The 16,322-nt window shown below is 39.3% G+C and overlaps 1 protein-coding gene across 4 annotated transcripts in view; it reads right to left on the reverse strand.

Moving 5' to 3' along the window:
- MARK1 (microtubule affinity regulating kinase 1) overlaps positions 1-16,322 on the reverse strand; it is a 114,257-nt gene that overhangs the window by 61,254 nt on the left and 36,681 nt on the right. For all 4 annotated transcript variants that reach the window (XM_044266807.1, XM_044266806.1, XM_044266804.1 and 1 more), the window contains exons 2-3: positions 7,829-8,032; positions 6,606-6,659 (exon numbers count right to left, since the gene is read on the reverse strand). In XM_044266807.1, coding sequence (XP_044122742.1) covers positions 6,606-6,659; positions 7,829-8,032 — 258 coding nt within the window. The remainder of the gene's footprint in view (positions 1-6,605; positions 6,660-7,828; positions 8,033-16,322) is intronic.

Here is a 16,322-nt window from a genome sequence, read left to right on the forward strand (position 1 = left end):
AAAAAAAACCCCGAACTGTAGCATGCCTCTGAGTAAGATAATGGGTAAACTGTTGCATCCTCTCTCAGTGGTATGCAGTAACAGTAGCGAATATAAAGGCACTGGGCTATATAGACTAACATGACTAAAACTTTAAGACAATGTTACTCGAAAAAAGCGTGTTGTAGAAAGACAAGAGAGTATGACTCTCCAAATAACAAAATGACAATATGACTTTTAAAATAGCCAGAGGTGTAACTTTTAAAATAGCCTGAATGGTGTAACTGGTTAACCGGCTGACTCTTGGTTTTGGCTCAGGTCATGTGCTCAGGGTCCTGGGATCGAGCCTCACATCAGGCTCCACGTGCAGTGCTCACAAACTCTCTCATAAATAAATGAATCTTTAAAAAAATGAATAAATAAAACAGCCAGATGGTTTAGTTTAAAACTCAAAGGCGATTTAGATTTCTAGCAACCCCGCTTCCAGAGAAAATCCTTCCATGTTTACACGTCAGTAAATCTTACGTAGTTTCTTGAGAATATAGAGACATATGCTTTAAAAAAAAAAAAAAAGATTTTATTTTATTTTATTTTGACAGACAGAGATCACAAGTAGGCAGAGAGGTGGGCAGAGAGAGAGAGAGAAAGGGAGGAAGCAGGCCCCCTGCTGAGCAGAAAGCCCAATGCGGGGCTCGATCCCAGGACCCTGGGATCATGACCTGAGCTGAAGGCAGAGGCTTTAACCCACTGAGCCACCCTGGCGCCCCGAGACATATGTTTTTATAGCTAACAAAGGCCAAGTAATTAGAATAGAAATGTGCTCTCTTCGGCAGCACATGTAGAATAGAAATGTTAAGAGTCAGAGACAGAAAACATACACCAAGAACTGTTAAGAAACAAAATCACTACCAAGAGTTAAACAAATAAAAACGAAAGCAACTCTTCATGAATGATCCTTGGTTATGAGTGCTTAATTTTCAGGAGCGCAGAGAGATTTAACATTCTTGTGGCGACAGCAAAGGTTTCCCTGCAGAAATGACTCTAGGGCTGAAATGTGAGAAATGAAAGAATACGGATGAATTAAGTCCAGGGGGCAGGGTGCCTTAGGCAGAGGGTGGGGTGCAGAGTGGGCTAGGAGCAGCTCCAAGTACTGAGGCTGAAGAGCAGTGCATGGGGCAGAGACCGTGGGGAGCTGGTGCATCATGGGGCAGAAGAGGAAGGTGGGGTCGTGAACACCTTGTTAATTTGATTTCCAGACAACCAACAATGGAATGCCATCTAGAAGTCTAAATGAAGGTATTTTGTATTCTTGATGCCTTTTTAACTTTGTGTGTGGGTGTGTGTGCATGTGCATGGATGGGTGCGGAGGGACGCAAAGTGGATGCAGAAAGACCAGCTGGAAGGCTACTGGGGCGGTCCACAGGACAGACGACAGGAGCCTTGTCTACAGCGGTCCTGATGGGAAAAGATAAAAGCAGATGTTCTCAAGAGACATGTGGGACAAAATCTGCACAATTCAAGGACAGACTAGAGGGTAAGAATAAGGAAGAGTGAGGAGTCAAGGATTGTTCCGGACTTCTGGCTCGCACAACTCGACGACTGTCACTCACTGACAGAAGATGCTGGAAGAGCTCCTGTGGGCGAGGAACCGAGTCGGCTGAGCCCCCGAGTCGGCAGGGCAGAGATCGGGGGCTCAGCTTTGGACGTGATGAGTTTGGGCTACCCTTGAGAAATTGAAGCAAATTTAGGGGAGGTCTTAGTTGGAGGTATAAATTTGTGACTCTGCCTACTGTTGAGACAGCCCAGGAAGAGAATACAGAAAGAAAAGAGGACCAAACTAGGGATTCTAATATCAAGGCCAACAAAAAAGGCAACAACTCTACATAAAAGAAACATAAAAGGAGGGACCAAAGAAAAACAGAAGAAAATATATGGAGAAATACAATCTTTCTTTCAATAAATTCTTCTTAGATTAAGAATTAATTAATGAACACATGTATCTGGCTCAATGGCACAGTGGTTCAATTGGCTTGAACCATAAAAGAGTTTCCATTCCACTTTTTAAAAAATTTTTATTTCTACTGAATTAAAAAAAATCTGAAGTCATGATCCTGCAGATTGCAGAAAGGAATCAGCTTCAGACGATGTGTCAGTGACATTCAGATTGATTACTTTACAAAGATATTTCTCCCTGAAGATGACGTACAGCTCGCAGACAGGGTCTAGTCTAGGCTGCTAATCTTATCACACTGAAGAGGGGGAAGACCAGAAGTTTCGAGCGGGAAGGATGATAGCAAGAGGATTCTTAATATACTGTTTGGATATGCTTGTCCTGGAAGGTTATCTTCCATATTTGGATGTAGCATTTGTGTGTTAGACATGTCCAATGATAGGTCATTGAGACTTCTGTCCAATAACTAAAGAGGGCCAACAAGGGTTAGAAAAGTCAAATTTTTGGTCAGTGGACTACTCGAAACCATTTTGTTGCTGTTGTTGTTGTTCTCAGAAAATCTGGTTATTTTACATTCAACATATTTCTAGCTAGACATTAACATTATTGGTATCACCTTTTAAAGGAAACTTGTTTGAACACCTTCTCCCTCAAAATCCATCATATTTCTGTTTGAAAGACACACTTCCCACCAATTCTTCACGCTGTACATTAAAGAGACATCTTTTAATAGCCATGATTTCATAATCTTCTTCATAATATTCTGTTTCCAATATTTCCTTCAAAGCCAAATCAAGATCAGAGGTGTGTTGCTAACCACTAATTTCATGGCAAATGAATTACTGAGTGACTGGGCATTAGGCATAATCTTATTTATTCACAGGGCAGTATCATTCCTTGCAGAATTTCTGCCCCCATATATACTCTCCAAAAAAAAAAAGGCCCTCCTCGTGTTTCGTCATTACTAATTTGAAGGCAACTTTTGCAGTCTACAACCCAGCTCATAAAATGCTAACTCTTGGGGCGCCTGGGTGGCTCAGTGGGTTAAGCCTCTGCCTTCGGCTCAGGTCATGATCTCAGGGTCCTGGGATCGAGCCCCGCATCGGGCTCTCTGCTCAGCAGGGAGCCTGCTTCCCTTCCTCTCTCTCTCTGCCTACTTGTGATCTCTGTCAAATAAATAAATAAAATCTTAAAAAAAAATGCTAACTCTTACCACTCGGATTTTCACCAACCCACAAAAGAATTGGTCAAGACTTTTCCTTCAAATGGCCCACATATGTGAAAAGAACAATAAAGTGAAGCATGCACGTGTGACAGTAACTGGTATTTCAACATACGTCCAACAGAGATATCTGCTAAGGAACACTGCCTAAGAGCCTCTTCTGCTTTCTCCTTGATAAAAATATGCATCAATAATTATATGATTGCTTTTATAAGTTTGGTTTTAATTTGCTAACAGAAATTTAATTCTGAATATTGCTTCCATGGTCCTTTCCTCCTTTCTAACTCTAGTGACCATGGTAAAAATTGTTTTGCAGATGCTCTGGAAGAATTAACTAGCTTACCAGAGAGGTTGCTGGGCTTTATCTGAAAACTCACTGAAGTTTAAACGGCTTAGGTCACCATTTGACAACACTTTACACAACAGATAATGTACCAAACACTAGGAGTAAATGGATTCTTCACTTAATACGTCTAATTCTCAGATGTCAGTTACTGAAAATTGATTTTATGTTCCCTGCTTGTACAAAACCACTGTCCTACAGAAATTCACAGTCTATGTCCTTGTAATGCTGCAGTTCTCTTTATTATTTAAGGACATAATTCTGAGTCACGACAGTGGTATCTCCACTCTCCTTTCAGGGTTTACTACTCAGCAAATCACTTCAGAAACACTGAGCAGTCTTTTTGTGAGTTGGGACTATAATGCAACATTGTAAAACAACAGAAAATGCAAATTAATAAACAAGACAGGAAGATCAATAAAGTGCACCCCTGTGGCTACGAGCTGAGAAAGGCTGACACACAGGCTCTGTCAGCCACGTATAAACTAATGTGTCCAAGTGTAAAAAACTTAGTGGACTTTCCGAGAAAATGATAATTAATCTTACATTTTGAGCATGTGAACTATCAACAAAATTGCTTCACTGTTTTGTTTTCCTTCTAACATTATTAGGCTACTTAAAAGATCCCCAGGAATCGCTAGTATAGTTCATAAACCCTACCCCAAAAAACATTAATTAAAATATCAGGTGAGATTCATGGTCCAAAGAGGAAGGGGTAAATACAGCACCGAACTCAAATAATGTTTAAATGATGAAAACTCACTAAACCGTATCCTACTAACTCGAAGTATGGTATACAAATAATATGAGCACACTACGTGAGAAACGTTGAAGCCAAAGATGCTTGACAATTCCAAAGACCAAACTGTTTTTGAGCGCTTTGCGTTTTAGAAGGTTTGAACAGTTGCAGTATCAAATTTAGGTTACTTTGTCTATCACTGATGCAATTAGCAAGGGAAAGTACTATTTCCTATAAATGTTACACACAGACGAGAACATAAAGGATGGGAATCAGCTTAAATTCAGATCGGGTCCAGAATAAGATTTAACTAAACACTTTTGGAAATAAGATGAAAATGAATCCTTATTTCAAATGTATGTGTTACCATTATCTGCCTTTTAATAAGCGGGCCTATGACACAGACAACATGTTTTGCTATTTCTTACCTATAGGACTTCACTGTCAATGCTAAGGTAAACAAACAGATTACTTCTCATTCCATTATTTCTTTTTTATATATAAAAAAGACTGGGTGATCCTATTAGCCAAATGTTGAATGTTCTACAATGCATGGGAACTAACCAAGCCTTGTCTGTTGTTTGTTTTCAAAACTCTTAACTGACAGCAAATCTATGAGCATAAATGAAAATTATTTAAAAAATAATGACAAATACACAGTGTACAGGCTACATTCAGCGAATGTCTATCTTTCCTTGGATTTTTTTTCATACATTAAAGAAAACAAAATTGCCATCATTCTTTATATACCTATTTGGAAAAGCGACACTTCATCAGCAAGATTAACACCATTTACAACAGAAATTACTTGTCATCAAGAACATTTTTTAGTTAATCGGATAAATAAAGCAAGATCCTACTTCACGTTTGCATGTTTCAACAAGTGCAACTGTGGTTCTACAGTTTTCTCTGGGCCTCTTTGGGAAAGACTGAGCGGGGGTCATATTACTGGGCATCCAACTTGCAAAACGGGCCTCAATCACTTAATGTCACTTAACATCACTGGGTTTACCAGAGTAACTCACAGATCAATCCAGGAAGAGTGGAGAAGCCAGATGGGGGATAGACGGGGCCACTGAGCACACTTAAGCACTTTCTGCCTTTTTAAAAGATTCCTGGCAGAGGGGTGGCAAATTCTGCCCCACTGTGACTCCAGCCCAGGAAAAGAGCATCTTCGGGTAACTCACCTGCCCACAGAGGATGCCTTTTTGTAACTCATTCAACTGCATCATAATTAGCTAACAGACCAGTGCTAGACACTTCTCCCAGAAGACATCTATAAGGTCTGCCATCTCACAGAGAAAGGACGAGTATAGCAAATATTTCTCTCTCCCTGATCAGAACTATCAAGGCTTTGAAAGTTAAATTTAAAAGGAATCTCAGTAAGTAGTACAAAGACAGATCTCTGAATAGAAGTATCTAAAATAAACTGAGTTATCTGGCACTGAGCCAAGTGGGAAAGCCTTGATCTTACAGAGCCAAATTTTTTAATTTAATGTTAAAATCACAGGTATAGTTAAACACACCATACTAAAAAGGTCTTACATTAAGATTCAACCAGTTTTAGGAACTTAAAGTTATTTATCACGTTTTGACATGTGACCATGATCCTACTGCAGACTAATAAAAATCACAACATACAAACTTCACACATATGGCCTAAGTGTTAAAATATTTGCTTCATTCTTAACATACTAAAATGTGTATTTGAGAAACTTTTCCCACGTAAGTAATAAGCAACCTGAAAGAGCTTTCCTAGGTTTCATCAGGGCAATCTCCACCCTAACTCCTTTCTTTTCCTCCCCTTACTGTTTTTTATTTGCACTCTTTGACGAAATGTTCATATTTTTTACTCTAAGTTAGCAGAGTGCCTAGTTCCTATGGAAGAAGGAAGAAAAGAAAGGATGCAATAAAAGGAATCAAGAGAAAAAAATAAAATAAAAAGTAATTGAATAAAAAGATTAAAAAGATAAATGAATAAAATAAAATAAAATGAAATGAAATGAAAGTGAAGCAATAAAAGGAAATCATCTACGGGCAATATTAACCATAAATAGATTTTTAAACAAAACAGAATCCTGAGTGTTTCAAAATATTTGTTATGAAGTTTTATTCTATTGAATTAAAAGACATAAATTCCTTTCATATGGTACATGCATTTGAGTTATAGACATTTCTCAAACAACTACCCAATAAATGTAATTGAAATATCATTAAATATAAATATTATGTTTTATACCATGTCTTTTCTTCAGATATTGATGACACGTAGTATTTTACCTAATAGGAAATTTAGGGTAATTGACTTTACAGAATATCATATATTAATAAACCCATATTCTAATTATTTACTATTAAAATAATTAAATACCTTTTGTAGACTGGTAGGATTTAGCTGAGTTTTGTCTATTATTTTCACAGCAACCTGAAAAAGAGAATCATTAAACTATATATTTGAGAATATGTATTTTGATGGATTAAAAACTTATAAAGCAAAAATCCTTCATCTCATTCCTAACTAGATGTAATCTGGTTGTATTTGGTGCTCACATCACTAGCTGGCTTCTGGTGCATTCCATCGACTTACGTCTTTAGCACATAGGACTCTGAGTCAATAAGATGACATCTTTCATGTTTCTTCCAAGTTTCCCCTTTAAAGTAAAAATTATTTGTATCTTAATCTCTTACTTACGATCTTAGTAAGTTACAGTTATCAGAAGGGAGGGGCTTATAAGCTTTCAGTAGGTTCAGTATCATGTGAACAAGGTGATTAGAGACATCAAACACCCCAGTTCACTTATAGCAGCAAACTGACCAATGGGATCAAGTCTAAGTCTCCGCCTAACAGAGCCCGTGTCTCAGCAGTTCCTGGAGCCAGAACGGGCCGAGGACTAAAACGAACCGTAAGTGACAATAATATTATGTATAGAGCAAAAGAAAAACTTACTAAGAACAAATTATGACTGAGATCTTCATAATGTCCTACCGGATTCAGGAAACATTAAGTACTATCAACTTGTTTTAGTCTTTACTATACAATTTATTAAATATTAGTAATAAATATTTAATACATAAATTTTTGCTAGCTACACACACATAATTTAAAACACATGGGATTTTAGAAATCCAGTTCCCTTATTACCTGAGAAAAACATCTGTTTCTAACCACAAGTGCAATGTGGTCTCTAAAGAGATAAAAATTAGTAGGTGACTTCATACACATTTATTTATACCTACTTTACTTTAAGCAGTAATTAATGAGAACTTAACCCTGGCCCTGTTCCTAGGGTCAGGAAACAAAGGCAGCCAGAAATGCTTCCAGAAACCATATGAAGAAGACAGAAGTCTGAGGAAGGCTCAATCGAAGTGTGCCTGATTTATGAGACGCTACACACAGGGATGAGTCTTTTCTGAACCTTCAAACACCAACTTTTTGTGCCACAATCTAGCTGTCCCTGGATGTACCAGTCACACATATCTCAGTGTTTACCAGCTGTCAGATGTCATTTATTCCCAGCATCAGCTACAGGAAGGCTTTGTAACAAGACTCTGGAGAGGTCCAAGTAAGTATCAAAAAACTTCATGAAAACTTACCTCTCTACCAGTTAGAACATGTCTTGCCAATTTCACTTTGGCAAAATTCCCCTTCCCTATTGTTTTTTGTAAACGATAATTTCCAATGTGAGGCTGTTCGTCTGTTGCTGACGTAATGGAGTTTCTACACCGCGGGATGTTCTGTCTGCTACTTGATTTGGTAGGCGGGATATGCGGTTCAGTGTATCCATCCACAGATGTATGCTAAGAAAAAGGTTACAAGATTTCATTGTTAATAAAATTATATTTTTAAAAGGACAGAAAAACTACAAACAATTTTCATTCACAATTCAAGTTCAGTGAAAATACGTTGCACTATGTCTACTTATAATTTCTACTTGACTTTAGCTTGTTTTGCCAGAGGGAATATAACTATTTAAAATGAAATGTTCTGCACAACTTTAGTCATATGTTTTCTTTTTTTCAGAGAGAGAGTGCTCCTGTGCATGAGTAGGGGCGAAGCGTGAAACAGAGGGAGAGCAGGAGGGGAAGAGAGAATCCCAAGCAGGCTCCATGCCTGGTGTGGAGCCCAGTGTGGGGCTCAATCTCACAACCTTGAGATCATGACCTGGGCCAAGGTCCCTTAAGGGTTGGATGCTTAACCAACTGAGCTATCCAGGCACCCCTAGGTATATGCTTTTGATTAAAAAACAATAATAAGGAGATAGATAGATAGATAGAAGTCACACAGACCATTACTCCTCTAAGGGTATGATCCCTTTAGGCTGAGATGACAACACAGTCCCAGATCGTATCATTTAAAGGGCAGGATGTCTTCAATGCCAAGGCAAACAAGTTCATGGGTACATGAACTGTTCCTCCAAACTGGCTCCGCCACTTGTCATGCTCACTCTCTGATTTGCTGGCATTCGGCTCAGTCAGTTGACCCACGGCTGCCTGCTTCCTTATCCTGATGGCCCCTGCCCAAGCCCCTCGCCCAGCTTACTGTGCTTACCCAAGAGCTGCAGCCCCACCTGGGTGGGTGACCAAATGCCCACTGCATTCCTCCCCAGCAATACTCTTGAGGCAGAGATGTGGGTCTATCTGACTGTCTCACATGAGCCCACAACTGTAACGAATCCTACTCAAGGGTAGGCTCAGCGCCTGAGTCTCAGGGCCGCTGCCTGACGAACCATCCACCGGCTCTCAACGCTCCTGCTCTCATTCGGGTTTGCCTGCATTCTGACGTGCGCAAGTTTCCAGCAGTTTTTGTGAGAACACAGAGTCACACATAATAAATGTGTGTTTCTCCAACTAACTTCTTTGAAATAGTGAAGGTGAGCGGCACAAATTAACAAAAGAAAGTATTTTTTATTGGCAAAGTAACTAACTCAGCCTCTGTTGTCCTGCCTATACGACTACAAACTTGTCCAGAAAAATTCTGATCAGAAACTTTCTTTTTCTTTTTACTTTTTTTTTTTTTAAGATTTTATTTTTTTATTTGACAGAGAGAGACACATCGAGAGAGGGAACACAAGCAGGGGGAGTGGGAGAGGGAGAAGCAAGTTTCCCGCTGAGCGGGGAGGCCGATGCAGGGCTCGATCCCAGGACCTCAGGATCATAACCTGAGCCAAAGGCAGACGCTTAACAACTGAGCCACCCAGGTGTCCCCGATCAGAAAATTTGTTAAAGGCAATATTATAGATGACTCCATTTACCAAGTTCATGTAAAGCATGACTCAAGGTCATTTTTCTCTTTTTTAGTACTTGAGGGTTTGTTTTTTTTTTTTAAACAGGAGAATATCAAATTTAATTATGTATGTAAAAGGGCTCCATAAAATCTGAGGCCTCTACTTTCAGATTTTTTTTTTTTAAACTTGGCTCAAATTAAAGAGTTGTCGCTGGGTCTTACACACAACTGCAGCCTCCGGCCTCGTTGTGAACTAGTGTCCCCTTGGTGTATCGCACAGCAAACCGCTTTCAAATAGCTCAGCTCCGCTCTACTATAATCACACGCTTACTTCTCCGTCTCTACCTCCTGACCATGAGCAATCTGAGGACAGGGGTGTTTTCTTTTCATTTTTTATGTACTCGCCACACTGCAGAGCGCCAGACACAGAGGAAAGGCTCAATAAATCAATACTTCTCAAAGTGTTGTCCCTGAACCAGCACCATCAGCATCATCTGGAAACTTGTTAGAAATGCAAATTCTCCGGCCCTGTTCCAGACCTACTGAGTAAGCCACTCTGGGGGTGGGCCCAGCAATCTGTGTTCTAACAGGTCCTCCGGGTGATTCTGATGCAGGCTGAAGTCTGAAAACTACTGCAATAAATAATGAAAGAAGGACTTAAATATAAAGTTATTCACTGGCTCTTAGAGACTTTTCTATTATCTGAGCACAAACAAGAGATGTTAAATATAAGCAATTTCTAAGCATTAATAGGTGGCTGTACTTTTTCCCATAAATAGTACTTCTCTACCTGAACTGTTGTTCTGCAGGGAATGTGGACCTGTCCATGCTTCAAGACTGAATTTTATCTCCTCCTCAACAGAGCTTTCTGTGTCTTTCCACAAAGCAGAGTTGGTTCCCTCTCTCTTCTGCTGCTATTTTTATATCCAGTACAAATCTCTACTACTGGAGCTATCACACTATCTCCAAAGCATGGGTCACAGTATGTTTTCACAGCTAGACCCGAAGCTCCATAAGCCCCATAACTCAAAATAAAAGCTAAATTGAAGGAATCCAGGGCCCTTGTACTCCTAATTGCCCGGAAAGAAGGACTTTGATGTGTCCAGATTTTGATGCGTATAACGCCCACCTCCCAATCCCGGTGGCAAGGCACATCCCGACGTTAAGCCAAACTATGACAGACTGCACAAGCCGCCTCAGATTTTCATGCCCTTTGCCATGTGACTCTCCAATGTCCTTCCACTGAGAGTAGGACTTAGTTCCCGCTCTTTGGGGGTTCAGTCACGTGATCTGCTTTGGCCAAAAGAATGAGCTGGAAGTGACAATAGAGTTGCTCCCAAGTTAGTCATCAAGAGACTGCTGTGTTTCAGCTTGCTCTCAGACCTATGCCATCACCCTGAGAAGGACCTGCTCAGGCTGACACGAGAAGGAAGCTGAGAAATCCATAGAGGACAGCCACTCCCCCCTGAGCCCATATTAAATCAGCTGGCTGCCCAGAGGACCCACTGGCTCATGAGAAATGATATATGCTTGTTCGTTTAAGCCGCCGGGTGTTGGGACGGTCTGTGATGCAGCCAATGTCAGCTGACAAACACAGCTATCACTATTTTTAAATCCAGAGGTAAACTTAAGGGAATCGTGAACAATTAAGAGAGTCTTTCAAACATGTTCAAATTCTAGTAGTCCACAAACAAAAAAGAGGAGTTGCTATATAACCAATTCCCTAAAGAGAAACTCTTGGTCAAATAAGCTACAAATGGGGAGAATCCTTGATTTTTTTTGGTATCCCTAGCAAGTATGGTGAAAAAGGGGCCAGCAAACTTTATCTGTAAAAAGCTGGATAATAAATATTTTAGGCTTTATAGACTGTAACTGTCTCTGCTACATCTGTATTTTTCCCCCCAGCTTCTTAAAAATGTAAGACCCTTTCTTAGTTCAGAGCCATTCGAAAAATACCAAAAGGCTGAATTTGGCCCATTGGATAGCATATGACCCCTAGTTTAACATATCAGGATTAAACTGTTTCTGGATGATTCCACCACCAGAATAGGAAATTCTAGGAAAAGCACAGGTATGGCTGTGTCTGTACCTGGAGAGCGAAGGAGATGACAGAGGGCTCATCTAAAAATATTCTTTCTCATCCCACCACCTAAGTTGCAAAAGGTAATATATTCTCCAAAATTCTTTGTAAAATTAAGATCTCAACTTTCTACATTGTGTGAACATTTTGTGAGCCATCCAACTTATTCAAAATTGCATTTGAGTCTTAAAAATTAAAAGAAAATATTTAGAAAATATTTTATATCCTATAATTCTGTTTATAAAACACCCACCCAAAAATATTTTCCCCCAAACCCCATCTTTTCTTAGGACTGCCACAGCACCACTCAGGAGCATACCCTTTCCCTGAAGAAAATCTCTGAAGAATAATTTGGAATAATTGATCTCGTTCCTTCCTGATCAACAGCTTAACTCTCAAACAGAAAACCTGGCGAGAACATGAATTCAGCTCAGCCTGGATTAAACAGTGCATTTAAGAACTATCTCAACCCTCAGGCTAACAAATATAAGAAATTATGTTAGCTTAATTATAGACTACCTTAAAGTTTTTGTCCCCATCTTTAGCTGAAAACACAAGGTAAGATCTTGGCATTTCCTTCTTCACGTTGTCCGCTCAAGCCAGCAGACCTTGAACTCTGTCATTCTTCCGGCAGCATTGGCAACAGGACCTTAAAGCTTGCCCGGAGTGCAGAGGTGTATTCAAAGTAATGAAAGGTCATGGTTTCATTAGCTCTTTAAAGCTGCATCCTATGGACTCACACTCCAATTCCTGAATAATAATGGAGCTCCCCCTCCCTTCAATACCAACTGAAATGAAATGAATTTTTCTACTCACTAAGCTATGCATTCTTGGACAAGCTGTTTAATCTTTATGCGCCACACTGCTAGAAATCATGTCTTTGGGGCAGGGAGGGGGAACCTTAAAAGCATCCAGGGAAAAACAACTCAATACATACAAAGGAATGACCGTTCAAATGGCAGCTGGCTTTTCCTGAGAAACAACAGAGGTCAGGTGACAATGCAAGATTTTTCATGTAAAACCCAAACTGAAACCCCAAATTCTTTATCCAGTGAAAATATTCTTCAAAAAGGAAAACAAAGACATTTTTAGATGAACAAGAGCTGAACAAATTTGCTGCCAGAAGACATACACATATAAAATGCTAAAGAAAGTTCTTCTTTCTTTAGGGAAATGACCATAGATGGTAACCTGAATCTAACAAAGGAATAAAGAACTCTGGAAATATGAAATACGTGAGTGAGTATAAAAGAGTATGTATTTTTCATCTCTTACTTTTTTAAAAAGACATAGGACTGTTAAAAGTAAAAAGTGTAACACCATACTATGGGGTTTATAATGAAAGCAGATACGAATATATGTGAAAATACAAGTACAAAGGTCAGGGGAATTAAAGTACTCTTACGAAATTCCTATATTTTATCTGAATGGGTACAATATTAACATTATGGAGACTGTAATAATGTATGAATGCATTCTGTAGTCTCCAGAGCAAGCACTGAAAAAATGCACTAAAAATGCAGAGGCATAGGTAAGAAGTCAACAGAGGAATTTAAATGGAATACTAAAAAATACTGATTAACTCAAAAGTCGGCAGGGAAGGAAGGAGAGAGGAACAAAACAATAACAACAAACAGATGGGACAAAAACAAAAGAGCAAATTATAAACATACCAAGCGGATCAATAATCATATTTAACATAAGCTAATGACTTCAATTCAAAAAGACTATCAACTGAATTTTTGAAAAAGGCCCAAATGTATGCTGTCTCCCAAGAGATGCACTGTTAAGTATGAACACACAGATAGACTGAAAGTAAAATTATGGGGAACAAGTATTCTATAATATGCAAACACTCAGCAAAAGAGAGGTAGGGATGCCGTAATAATATCTGACAAATCAGACCTCAACACAAGGAGTACTCTACTAATGAAGTAAAAAGAGACACCACATAATGGCTAAAGGGCACACATAACAATCTTAAATATAATTATGTATGTGCTTTGTGACTGAAGTTTCAACATGCAAAAATGACAGAACAAAGAGAAAAGTATCCAAATCCATGAACACAACTAGAGATTCTGACTCCGCTTTCCCAAACACACACACACACACACACACACACACACACTAAGGGGAAAAGAACTCTTCTCAACATCCTTGTTGCTCTGTGTATCAAATTATCTTACAGAAAAACTGTACACAGATATTTTAGTTCTCTTTAGAATGACAGCTTCGGGTTTTTAATCAAAGAACAATTTAAAGAAGAGCCACATCTTGGACAGAAGCATGACTGAAGATACCACCTACAATGATTAATGCTTCTTTTGTTAGGAGCCAGACAATACATCTGGTTTAGTTGTAGAAAAATTCTCTCAACTGGTATGCTTCCTTTATTATGTTATGTTATTGTACAGTAATGCCTCCCTCCTTCCCCATTTTCAGTGCTTCAAGGTGAATTTTCATTTTTTAAGTGGCAAAAGAGTGAATGGTTTCAGTGAAAATCATAGCTTTATGAATGACAAAGACTTTTAAACAGCAGAAAAGGAATGTTTACTGAAAATGGAAGGCTTGTGGTTTCTCTTCCTGTGTTCCTACTGCATCCAGGACCTTTCTTTATGTAACACTTAATACCTTACAGTGGGATTGTCTTTTTTTTTTTTTTTTTTAAGCTACCTCCTAAACGGTGAGTGGCTAAGTGGTAAAGCTCTGTATCTTTTACATTTCTTCATCATTCAAATAGTGGTTGCTGCATGAACGGACCCACTAAGTAGTGTCGTGTATTATAAGTACTACTTAATTACAAATAGAAAAAAATCTATTTTGTCTTATATCTTAAAGCTTGTTTCAATGAGATGTCAATAGATTTGATAAGACAGTCATTATTAAAACAAAATGCCTCCCAAACTTTCCGACAGCTACCCTGCCGCGCAGGGCGTGAATGCAAAGGCAGAGCCGCAATTTCTTTATAAGGGCAAGGTGACCTGCTTGCCCTTAAGAAGTAACCATGTAATTTTTCAAATGTCGATATTATTAGTGATCTTTTAGCGGATCACTTTTAAGAATCAGAAATGGGCACGATTTTATTTTTTAAGATTTGAGAAAGAGGGCATGAGCGTACCAGCGGGGGAAGGGCAGAGAGAGAGAGAAAGAGAGAGAAGCAGATTCCCTGCTGATATCCGGATCTGAGCCAAATCCAAGAATCAGAGGCTTAACCAACTGAGCCACCCAGGCACCCCCAGAAATGGGCATGATTGTAAAACTTTAAAAGGATGATACTAAAAAAAAAAGGATGATACCAATGATACTAATTAATTAACAGAAGTCTAAGGAACCAAAAGACCACCTTCACCAATATCACACAACGATATGTTAGAGAATTATCATTGTAGTCAATTAGGAAAATGACCAGAAGGAAAAGTTTATATGAGAAAAACATTATAATTTATCACCAAATTTGAAAAACATGGAGTTGCACTGGGTAATAAGGCTGAAAAAACAGAAATAGGATAAGAATATCCCATCAAACATCCACACTCAACATGACAGTGGTGCTAGATAGACCAGCAATGCTTTTTTTTTTTTTTTTTTTTTTTAAGATTTTATTTATTTATTTGAAAGAGACAGCCAGAGAGGGAACACAAGCAGGGGATTGGGAGAGGGAGAAGCAGGCTCCCCGCTGAGCAGGGAGCCCCATGTGGGACTCAGTCCCAAGATCCCAGGATCATGACCTGAGCCGAAGGCAGATGCTTAATGACTGGGCCACCCAGACACCCCCAGCAATGATTTTTAAGAAGAAAAATGTACAAAAGAAAGATTTATTTGTGTCATCATTCCACTACTGGCAAGAATATAAACCTAGAAAATGCAATAAATCAATAAAGCATCTTTTGGAGGGAGCACCTGGGTGGCTCAGTGGGTTAGGCCGCTGCCTTCGGCTCAGGTCATGATCTCAGGGTCCTGGGATCGAGACCCACATCGGGCTCTCTGCTTGGTGGGGAGCCTGCTTCCTCCTCTTTCTCTGCCTGCTTGTGATCTCTATCTGTCAAATAAACAAATAAAAACTTAAAAAAAAAAAAAAAGCATCTTTTGGAAGTGCTGCTTAAGTTTAACAAAGTTAAAAGAGAGAGGAAACTGCCTTAATAATGAGTGGAGTTCTGCAGGAATCACTTGCTGTGTCAGCCTAAACACTGCGTCCCCAGAAACACTGTCCATCACATCAGAATTTCCACTCTTCCTTCAACTAACCTGGGTTCAATGCCCACTTTGGTCTTTCTAGTTATTTCTAGCAGTGCATTACCCCAAATTTTAAAATTAATTTTTATTAATTAAAATTAATTTATTAAAAGGATATAAGCACATGGTGCAAGCTGTAAAGGAACTCTAATAGTTACTAACAAAACATCAGTCCCCTGTACCATGCGTCCAGACTCCAAGTCTGCCTCCCAGAGCCTTCTCCTTTAGCTTTCCCTTCCAATTTTTGCTTAGACGTTTCTAAACAAACTGCTTTCATTGCTAATTCTTGGTTCATCAGTCCTAAACATTCTCTCAAATTCCTAATAAGGGCCAATTAGGATTAAGATCTTTTAGCTCCCTTCTCCTCCTGTCATCCTCCTAATGCAACCTAATCAAATTTTCGGTTAAAAAGTATTGTGTTTAGGGGCGCCTGGATGGCTCAGTGGGTTAAAGCCTCTGCCTTTGGCTCAGGTCACGATCCCAGGGTCCTGGGATCGAGCCCCATATGGGACTCTCTGCTCAGCAAGGAGCCTGCTGCCTCTTCTCTC

The sequence above is a fragment of the Neovison vison genome, chromosome 10, assembly GCF_020171115.1.
Source record: "Neovison vison isolate M4711 chromosome 10, ASM_NN_V1, whole genome shotgun sequence".
In the NCBI taxonomy this organism is placed as follows: domain Eukaryota; kingdom Metazoa; phylum Chordata; class Mammalia; order Carnivora; family Mustelidae; genus Neogale; species Neogale vison.